The sequence below is a fragment of the Cavia porcellus genome, unplaced genomic scaffold, assembly GCF_034190915.1.
Source record: "Cavia porcellus strain 051 isolate PalLab524CR breed Dunkin Hartley unplaced genomic scaffold, mCavPor4.1 scaffold_42, whole genome shotgun sequence".
NCBI classification, from domain to species: Eukaryota; Metazoa; Chordata; class Mammalia; order Rodentia; family Caviidae; genus Cavia; species Cavia porcellus.
This window is the reverse complement of record NW_026947525.1, coordinates 3,604,331-3,615,881: the sequence shown is the minus strand read 5'-3', so window position 1 is coordinate 3,615,881 and position 11,551 is coordinate 3,604,331. Positions and strand designations below refer to the sequence as shown.

At 37.5% G+C, this 11,551-nt stretch overlaps 1 protein-coding gene across 1 annotated transcript in view; it reads right to left on the bottom strand.

The window, feature by feature from the left end:
* Positions 1 to 272: 272 nt before the first annotated feature.
* Positions 273 to 11,551, bottom strand: part of LOC134474899 (zinc finger protein 239-like) — a gene marked incomplete at its 3' end in the record, with an annotated part of 53,489 nt that continues 42,210 nt past the window's right edge. The window contains 2 exon segments of the mRNA XM_063243942.1: positions 273 to 591; positions 593 to 985. Coding sequence (XP_063100012.1) covers positions 273 to 591; positions 593 to 985 — 712 coding nt within the window.

The following is an 11,551-nucleotide window of genomic DNA, read 5'->3' as shown; positions in this document are numbered from 1 at the left end:
TTTCAATCATGTAAATTTTATAATGTATTGGACAATGAGCATTTCTGCTGAAACCTTTCCCACATTCCTTACATATGTAAGTTTTATGCCCAGTGTGAAGATTTTCATGCATTATGCAATATGTACATGTGCTCAAACCATTCTCATGATGCCTATATACACTGGTTTTATATTGAATGTGAACTTTCATGTTTCTTACAATCTCCCTGTGTTTTAAAAGCTTTCCCACATTGCTTACATAAATATGGTTTCTCTCCAGGGTGAATTCTTTCATGAACCTTACAATTTGCACTTGTGTTAAAAACTTTCCCACATTGCTTACATACATATGGTTTCTCTCCAGTGTGAATTCTTTCGTGTTGCTTACAATGTTCAGATCTGGTGAATCCTTTTCCACATTGCTTACATAAATATGGTTTCTCTCCAGTGTGAATCCTTTCATGTTCCTTACAATGTCCAGGTGTGGTAAAAGCTTTCCCACATTGCTTACATACATAGGGTTTCTCTCCAGTGTGAATTCTTTCATGATTCTTACATTCTCCCTGTGTTCTAAAAGCTTTCCCACATTGCTTACATACATAGGGTTTCTCTCGTGTGAATTCTTTCATGAACCTTATAACTTGCATGTGTGTTAAAAGCTTTCCCACATTGCTTACATACATATGGTTTCTCTCCAGTGTGAATTCTTTCGTGTTGCTTACAATGTTCAGATCTGGTGAATCCTTTTCCACATTGCTGACACATATATGGTTTCTCTCCAGTGTGAATTCTTTCATGTTCCTTACAACGTCCAAGTTGGGTGAAACCTTTTCCACATTGCTTACACACATAGGGTTTCTCTCCAGTGTGAACATTTTCATGTATTTGAAAATGAATTTTACTGCTAAAAGCTTTCCCACATTTCTTACATATATGCGATTTCTGCCCAGTGTGAAGTTTTTCATGGATTACACAATAAGTACCTGTGCTGAAAGCTTTCTCACAGTGCTTATATTTATAACGTTTTTCTCTGGAGTGAAGACTTTCATGTACTTGACAATATGTACGTGTTGTAAAAGCTTTCTCACACTCCTTACATATGTAGGATCTCTCTCCTCTGTGAATTCTTTCATGTTTCTTACAAATTCCATGTGTGGTAAAACCTTTCCCGCATTGCTTGCATACATAGGATTTCTCTCCACTGCAATATTTTTCATGGATCTGAATAATGTGGTGTGTTTCTGTTTCTTTCACATTCACATTACCTTCTGCAGTACAAAGGAATACTTCTTTACACTGATTCCAAGATGTATGTCCATAGGATTTCCCTAGCTTGTCATTTCTGTAAAGAAAAATCACATATAGGATTTATAACCATATTACTAAGCTTTTCTTGGAGAGTTGAACAAAACTGTTTGCAGTCTCGCTGTTTGAATCCCCACTTCATATGTTTCACTTTTGTATTTCATAACTATTTCTATGAGCAGCATATGTAATCATCATCTTGCGATTTCTTACTGCTTATATTCACATTGAAAGCAGTATTATTTCTACTTATTTTGTCTTACTTAATCTTTCCTTATATTAAATTTAAAAAAATAAAAATTCACAGTGAAATGGGTCTCTGTTTAATAACTGCATTAATATCAAGTTCTGTTTTTAATGCCTGCTAAGAAATTCTGACCATGAAGCAACAGAATGGCCTTGTAACATATGTTGAAAACAACCATTCCCAAAAGACTGGTACACATTTGGAAATCTTAAAAATTGGTACTTTGAAATGCAGAATCTATAGCTTCACTTTGGACATGGGTACATACGTGTATCACATGCAGATTATTTTCATATGTTTTCCCATCACAATCTCCCTTCTGTCCTTAACCTGTTGTTCCCTTTTCGATATGGCCAGTCTTACTTTTCTCTGTCAACTCTGTTTCATTTCATTCCACATTTTGTATTTTAGTTTCTCATCTAAAAGAAACCCAGTGACATTTTAAGTTTTATAGCTGAGCTATTTCACTGAATTGATGGGTGAAAGACCCATCTAATTCTTATGGCAAATGACATTATATTATATATTTTTTGACATTATATAACACATATTTTTCTTTTCTGGGCTGGGAATGAACAACAGGTATTAGCATAAATCTATAGCTTTTTAAAAAATCTATTTTAAGAGATTTTCACTGATCATTAAGCTGGGAAGTTTGAACTTGAATTTGCCATTCTGCAAAATCTGATTCCTAGTGTGCTGGGTTTACAAGAATGCACAATCACAGAGAGTCTATTAATATTTTTCTTCTCCACAAATCCAGTGATAGATAGATACGCTTCAAGGCCTGATCTGTTATAACTTGATCTGCTTTGTATATGAGTAAGCATGTATCAGTATTTTATGTGGATTTTGAGATTTTAAAAATATCCAGGACAAGTATGAGGGGATCAATTTCTAGAGACACCTGTATACTGATATTCAAAATGAGTGTACTAACATTCCACCAGCCTACTAAGAGTATTAATCAGAATTGCTGATTGTCTAGAGCATGGCTTGGAAACATGAACACTCAGTTTTCTTTCAAATTCTATTGCAATCTTAGCAATTGTTACATAATGAGTGTGTTGTATTCACATGTATATATGGGTAGAAAAACTGAAGGCAGAATGTCATAACTCAAAGAGTATGCCTTTCGTACACATCTATATGCAATGTCATACATTTTCATGATTTAATTCCCTCATATATACACTAGCTTATACATCTTTGGAGAGTATTACTGACATTAAATTGAATGGTGCCTCATTTCTCTGGTGGTCATTTCTCTGCTGAGTCACTAATTACTCAGGAACATTCCTCTCCTTGTGAGTGTCAATTACCTTAAGTATCTCCAGTAAATTTTGCCTTCCTTTTCAGCTTCCTGGATATCCCCAAGTCCTCCTGAATTGTAGACATAGAAATACCAGGACTCAGTTGAGTAATACATACAAATTAATAGATTTTGTTTAGATTTATGATATAATGTGTCCAGGTCTGAGCTATTTTTAAAAATATTTTCATATTCTTTTTAACGAAACAGCACTAATGAGCAACAAACAATATTCTGACAGCATGCGTGCCAAAAAGTTTTCATCCTTACCTATTGCAGCCATGTTCCTAAAGATTTCACACATCACATCTCTGTAGATGTTCTTTTGGGATGGACTCAGCAAAGTCCACTCCTCATTGCTGAAGTTCACAACCACATCCTCAAAGGTCACCGCGTCCTAAAGGATCATACACATACTTCTCAAAGGAAGGTTGAGACCCCAGGTTTGGGATATCTTAAATTCTCTCCTACAAATCTGAATCAAAAGCAAAGTGTGGTGGCACATATTTATAATCCCAGCACTCAAAAGGCGGAGACAGGAAGGTATCAGTGAGGTCAGGGCAATTCTAGGCTCCATAGGGTGTTCAAATCCAGCTGATATACATATGGAAAGCTTGTCTCAATAAAACAAAACAAAACTAAACAAATAAAGCCAAACAAAAAAGCTCAATGAAGACTGATTTGTTCAAATTTAAATCCATGTCTTGGTCATTAATTTTGTATCTATACACATTTTTGAAGACAGCAAATTTGATGCTAGATTGCAACTCACTGCTAATGTATCAGCCAAATAGGAGCACTGATTCTTGTGATACGTCATGGCAAGACTCCCTGTGCACTGCCTCTAAAACAGAGCTCACAGTGAGAAGCCTACAGGACCAGCAACCACAAAGCACAGAGGCAGATAAATTTCTCATCAATTGACTGGGAAGCTAAGTAAGAACCACCCCCTCCCTGGTCAGCAGTGGTGGTTTGGGGGACTGCAGCCCTTCCAGGGGCAAACCAGCAGCAGCTCCTGAGATCCATGCCATGCTGGAATTTAGAACACTATGAAGCCAATTAAGCACCACTTCTCCCTGGTAAGCAGTGGCAGTCTGGCAGACTGCGGCCCTTCCAGGGGGAGAACAGGCAGCAGCTCCTGAGATCCGTGATATGTTGGACCTTAGGACGCTGTGAATCCAAACAACCAGCCTGTCTCCCTACTAAGCAATAGTGAACCTACTGATTCACAGCCTAGAATCAAACATCCCACTACCCTACCCCTCTTCTCCTGTTACCCCCCATTAGCAAATGGGAACCAGAAATCTGAGCGTTTCCTGGGAAGTAGACCATAGCAAATAAGGGGTCTTCCTTATACTATCTCTTTGAAGGAAAATGTTTTTATTATTGTTTCACTCTATTCTGATTAATGGTACTGCTCAATTCAATATTCTGTTTTGATGAGTTCTATATTGTTCTGTATTTCATCTCATTTTGATATATGTGATTAAAGAACAACTATTACAAAGATAACAAAATACACTGTGATACCTATTACTGTTATCCCAGTAACCTGTTGTGAAGTTGTGTACCAATTTCACTGTATGAGCTTAGTTGGCCTTATGCTGCCTTGTTCTGTTGTATTTTACCAATTTCAAAATTAAATAAAAAATCTCATCAATCACTTTGGTAGACTACAGATGATGTCTGTTCAAATCTCATTTAGGCCAATGAGTACTTTGTTCTTAATATACTTAAGCAGCATTTTGAAACATGAATTTGGATTCATAGAACAAAACATAAATAACATCAAATATGGTATATAAATAATAACTCAAGTGTTAGTGGAAAATAGCTGTATTTTAAAAATATGTATATAAAATGAAACCAGGCCCAAGCTGTAAATTATACCTCACTGTCACCAAGTGATCACTTTCAATTCAAATATAAGAAATGTATCTTGGGATGCTGGTGAAGGATTTCTTCCTTGAATTTGGGGCTATCCTAAGTTACACAGCCGCCTAAAATAGACAAACCCTGATTGAGAAACTGAACAAACAAAGTGAAACTTAAAAAGAGACTGCATAAGACACCTTGGGTTTGTTTTTTAAAAATTATAGCCATACAATACAGAAAAATTCCAACAATATTCAATACTTTCTGAGAAACAATGTGGATATCTTGCATACTACACAGAAAATATTTTCATAGTTGCGTATTTAGCTCAGTGGCATGAATGCCTGCCTGGAAATCATAGGTCATGCGTTCGATCCTTGGTACAAAAAAATTGAAAATTTCACCTTCATGACACTGGGGCATAATTAGAGATAATCAAAATTAGATCTCAATTGCAATGGAACAAAAAAATCATGGGTTGACAGGGATGTGGAATACAGATTGTTGCCAGAGCTGGTATTGATCACCTCAGTGAAGCAATCAGAACCCAACTTTACTTCATACTTACTCTAAGAACGACCTAACTTTCAGTGAAGACCCTCTCTGTTGTATGTTCTGCTATTTGCTGCCTGCATCCTGTCAGTCACTTCCACATCTTTTCCACACTCCTCTGATTCATCCAAACAGAAAACACTTCATGCCTAACTATTGATATCACTGCAAAATTTCTATTTAGGGCTTCTCATTTACACCACTTAGATATGTCCATTGTAGAGAATTTCCATATTTAAACTATTAACAACCAAGCTTCTAAAAATCAGCTCTTAATTCAGAGATGACACCCCTATTCCTTTCCATTCAGAAGGATATCATGTGTATATGTCCATGCAAATGCCTAAATTTTGGCAATTTTCGATGAGACTTTAACAGGTAGCCCTTTCTGGAATTTGTCCTTCACAAATTTTTACCCTGTCCTTGATAGCACGTTCATATTTGCTTCATTTTTCTCAGACTTCAAAACTCTATGGCTGTTCTCACAAACCTACTCTGTGAGCAGGGGTGACACCTAAATAACTAAGTGTGTTCAGAAATTATTTTGCAATGTTCTGTATAATACACAGGAGTTCACCAGGTGTTTGGGAAGCCTTTCTCCGCTGAGGCACACTACTACATATCTCTGAATTCTCAGGACCTTTGTCACTACCTTTCATGAGGATGGAAATAGGAGAACATACTATAAATTTAGGAGATCACTAAAAATACAAATAAGCCCAAGTTTAAGTTGAGCCATTGTGGCTATGAGGCCCTGCATTACATACATTAATAAACTCTGGACATTCCAGATCTGCTAATCTGAGGAAAGAGAGCATAGACATAGCTCATTACTGCCCTACAAGCTACAAAAGCATCATAGTCAGGGTCTTCCCAAGCTCCTCCAAATGCCTAAGATGGTGGACTTACCAGGCTAGCAGTGAATTTCAAAGATGATACTTGAGTCTGTTGCTTTCATAGTGAAGCCAGGGTTCTGGGGACCCCAAATTACCCTTGCCAACGGCAAGAGGCAAAAGGGATAGTGAATGACCCATGGCCAAAGCTGGAGGACCTCAGGAGCTTAAGCTAACTAAATACCTGCGGCTCCAGACACCAGAACTACTCCTAAACACTTGTAACTGGTTTTACCCAATCCATCCTGTTTCTGGGCTCCTATCCACAACCTCACTATTCCATGGATCCACGATCTCTCAGGTTCTTTGCTAATCAGGCCACAGGACATCAAAAGTACTAAATGAGATCCAGCAAGCATTTTGCTACCACTGTTGTACCCAGAACAGGTAATTCATGCTGAGACACCAGAACAGACAGAAGTCACAGCCAGCAATGGCCCACCTCATTGGACAGTTCATACAGCCTGCACCTTCATCACTGATTGACTCCTGCTCTACTGCCCTCCTTCTGAGTCAAGAATAAACAGAGAAAGGAACCCCTCACTGCAAGAGTGGATCCTAAAAGATAGACTGTAGTGGAGAGACTTCTGGAGCTGTCATTCTTCTACAGTGGTGAACTCAGCTCGACAGAGAAGTGTTTGTACTGAAGAGCTTTACCTCAGGCTTTTAATTTGTAAATCCATTTTATTTCAAGGAAAAAAGAACATATCAACTAAAATTAAAATCAAAACATGTCAATCAGGGGGCAACAATGGTATATACATTGCACACTGTCATCCCCAGATCATTCACCCAGAGCACAAGACATCTGTAATCAATTTTCCAAACAGTACTGTTACAGGGACCTGAGATATTTAAATACTATTGGCATGAGACTTGACTAGATCCCCCAAGGAGCCCATGCAGGAGACCAGATACCTTGCAACTATGGAGAAGACTGACACCTCATGCTATGGGCCAAGGCTCAAGACAAATGATAAGCAAATTCATCCATATCCTAAGGATTGATATTCTAAATAGTTCCCTAGCACTCTGAGGAAGTCAGGAGTCACCATTCAAAGAAATGTATCCTTATCCTAAAGACTGACATTCTAAATAGTACCTATCATCCTGAGGAACTCAGGAGTCACCCTCCCAAACCCCTAAGGGAAGAGTCACAGCTGTCTAAGAATGCCTGCTTTCTATGTGACTCCCTTCCCCCTTTGTTCCCAATTTAATCAGCTTTACTTGAACTTATAATCTTATTGGCTACCATAACTCTGTCCCATCTTATGCCCATCTGAATTGTGAGTTCCTAGTTTTCCCCACCTTAAACTCACTTCACCACATGATTTTACTCTATAAATGTCCCTAGAATGGACAGTGTTTGCCAACCTGCTCAGGATACCTTCTCTCTCTCAGGCAGCTTTTTTTCTCTCAATAAGTATATTCTTCTCTTAATCTCTGTTGTTCCTAAAATTCATTCTTGGACTTTACAGGACAAAAACCTAATATCAGACATAGTAGACCGGGATATTCATTCCAGTATATCAATATCAGTATATACTTTTCTCTTTCTTGAAGTCAGAGAAATCCAGTAGTTTTTATCACACATTGTTGATCTCACCATGCCAAGGATACTTCCATTGAAGGCTTTTATCCCTGCCTTTAAGTGCTGCTTCTTTTTCTGAAACTGAACTGATCTGTAATTTTGGTTATGGTATTGACAATGCATTAAGGAATTGACTCAAAATATTTCTTATGAATGGGTTACCAACAGCCACGGAGGAAAACAGATAGCAAAAATTCTTTGTTTTGATTTCTTCATTCAAACCAAAGGATGTACTTGAAAGAGCTTAGCCCTTCAAACAATTACAGGACCTCATGGTTGTAGTTCAAGGTGGAAGAAGGTGAAATCAGGGATGCTTACTCATATGGCCACTTCCTCTTTTCTCCTTGAATACAACTTCCTCTTTCTTTCCCAGGGGCCTAAAGAAAATTCCCATCAGCTCCTTGCATGACATCAATGTCCCCTCCAAGCACCACATCCACTCAAAAGTCACATATACCCCATAACCCCATAGTCAGTCAGGAAACAAAAAACCTTGGTGGCTGTGGGCTTCTCTCCACATTCTTTAAATAAATGGCTAGTCTTAAATTTCTTATATTCTGCTTCTCTACTGTGCTAATTTACCTCCTCAGTAATCTCAGTAATCTAACCCACTTTAAAGCTATTTCATCACATGATTTTATTCTATAAGGTCTCTAGAAAAGACAAGAGTCTTTTGCTACAGGCTCAGAATCCCTCCTGTTTTTCTCAGATAGAAGTTTTCTGATAAGATTTTTGGTGTAGTAAAGAAGAGAATACAAAGTCAAAGTGGCCTTTATTCTAAGAATATGGGGAGAACCCCATGACCACTGGGGGTCTTGCTTTTTCTTCTGGAAATATGTGGGCACCATACATATAGTTTTTGACTTGGGTTGTGCTTAATTAAAGGTGGCATTGCTGATCTGCAAGTAACTCATTGAGATTATTTTCTGGCCACAGGTAGGTTGAATAGGGGAGAGGAAAGTGACTTCAAGGTAAAAGTGCCCTGCTTCCTCCTCCCGCTTCCAAAATATCCTATTTAGAGCAAAATACTTTCACTTTCTATCTCTCAATAAATATATTCTGCTCTTCAACTCTGTTGTTCCTAAAATTCATTCTTGCATTTTAGAGAACACAAACTCATACCAGACATAGAAGTTCAGGAATTTCATTCCACTTTATCACGGTATGGTTGCCTGTATTTCTAACTAACTCAGCTGCCTGTAACTTTAAGAATTGTTTATCAATTTGACTTGGGGTAATTGTAGCAAATAAAATGTTCTTAATGGATATAGGGAAATATATCACTAAATTGAAAAAAAATGATTATCGCATTTGTTCTAGCTAGCATCAGCCAACATTTTCAACTTCCAAGTATGTGGGAAAACAAAAAATAAAAACAACTCAGAAAACAGCAATCCTATAGGGGGCACTACATCATTTACTGTAATTGCCATGTTATGTGCAGGTATTTCATAGACCACAAAGGAAACATTAAGCCTATTAATTAACAAGTATCAGTTTCAATAAATGTGCTCATAGCACTGCAGCAATGACAACTGTGAATTTTTTTTTTTTGTATGAGAGATTGAACTCATGACCTTGTGCTCTCTGGGCAGCTCCTTGTATCACTGAACTCAATCCCCAGAACCAACAACTTTAGATACTAAATATGACTATTAACAATGTTTAATTTGCCATTGACATATTTAGTTATAAATTTTGTAAACCTACATTTTCACAAATGAAATGATTTTCTTTCCTTACAGTTTAAATTACTTTTGTTTATAGGTACCAGTGATCAAAGTTACAACCTAGCACTTTCCAGGCAGACGTTTCTGCCTGCTGAGCTTAAATCCCTGGCCTGTATTAATGAATATTTTTAAGTGTACAAACATCACTTTATACATTCAAATAGTATTGTGATTTTAGCAAAGGATGTCAATGTAGAGAAATTGATATACAAACAGAGAGGAACTGGAACCTCAAAGAGTCAATGCAAAAAACTAAACACAACAATCACTGCTACAGGCACAGCTGAAGAAAGCCAGAACTGAAGGTGAAGATGCAGTGACCATTTCTACATGCTCCTGAAGAGAAAATAGTTTGAAATGTAGTGCATTTTCCACCACCTGATCCAGGAAGTCCTGATAGGCCTCAATTACCATACTCAATGACTAGAACAACTGGACTATTGTTCCCACAAAATGCCTTGGCTCTTTCCATATACCTTTTCTGGCTGACTTGTTCCCCTGATGAATAATATTAATTAAGCAGCTATAAGCTTATAGGTTGATTGTAGTCTGAGACCCACACTGTACCCACATTGGGACTTTCCTGTATAACTGTCCCCTGACAATATGTCTGTGGCCAAAACACTGAAGACCACTACAGAAAATTCAGGGCTATTCTTCTTTCTTTTTTTCTAAGAAATTTTTTGAACTTGTTTTGGTTTGTGGCTTCATTTCTCAATGTGGTGAGCCATTAAACTTGGTGCATTTGACATCAAACAGTGCAGGATTATATTTTTCTTATTTCAATTTAAATATGAAATTCTTCTAAAGGCCATGTTCCAAAGCCTGGATTTCAAGCTGCTTGTTTGCCATGAGTTTAACATTTCCATAAGCTTGTATAAGTCCTCCATTTAGTGAACTGCAAATGTATTGGAGGAAGGAGGTCACTGTTGTGCTGTAGCACAATAGGTGTCATTCCTAAGTCTGTGTTTGTCACTGCCTCCTGGATGCCACCACATGGCCTTCCTTCCTCTGCATCATCATTCAATAATTCCCATTTTGCATAAGTCAACTTTCACTCAGCTCTATTATTGTTTTTTTTAAATAGTCTTTCTGTCACCTTGGTTGCTTACTTTTTTTCATTTTAGTTTTTTGATTTAAAGACATAGACTCACTTTGGAGTTCTGGCCAGCCTTGCACTCACTATGTAGGTTAGCCTGTCTTTGAATACATGGCCATTCTCCTGTTTCAGCCTCTTTGTTGCTAGGGAAAAGAGGTGGGCATTATAACACATGGCATTTGTCTTTTTTCTCCTCTCTTTTTCACTATTATTCTTTCATTTCAGTGCCACTGTCATTTAATCCTGGTGTTTGCTTGTGTCAGTAAAGGTTACTGCAGCTTGAGTTGAGTTTGTGAACAACAATATAGGAAGACAAGCAAACCAATTGAGAAATGTAGAATTTCATTAGCTGGTCTCAGGACCACTTGTATAAAAAAACCCCACCACCATTCCAAGATCTAAACAAGGGGCTTTGAACTGGAAATTTACAGATATTTTAAAAGACAGAATCACAAAAAGATCCTGTTGGAAATCATTTAGCTAGAATCTTATAATTATTTTTGGATGACAGCTGTATTCTGCTTCTTCTGTTGAGCAGGTCAATGTTTTTCTTTGGGTACAGCTCATTTTGCTTTTCTCCTGGGACTTGTACCCTGAGTGATTTTCCATTTTTCTGAGTGAAATACAGGGCACTAATTAAATTCAAAGCTCAAGATGCCATCTACTATGCCAAGCTACAACACAGCTAAGTTACAAGCCTCAATATTTTCTAGGGTAAAAACACACATATCTATAATCCCAGCACTCAAGACACTGAGGCAGGAGTGCTGCTTTGAGGTTAGGGCAATTCTGCACTCCATGAGGGGTTCAAATCTAGCTGATATACATAGAGAAAACCTGCCTCAATAAAACAAAGCTCAACTAAACAAATAAAACCAAACAAAACAGCTGAATGGAGACTGGTTTCTTCAAATCTTAATTCCATATCTTGGGGATTAATTTTTGTATATACATTTTTTGAGACAGCG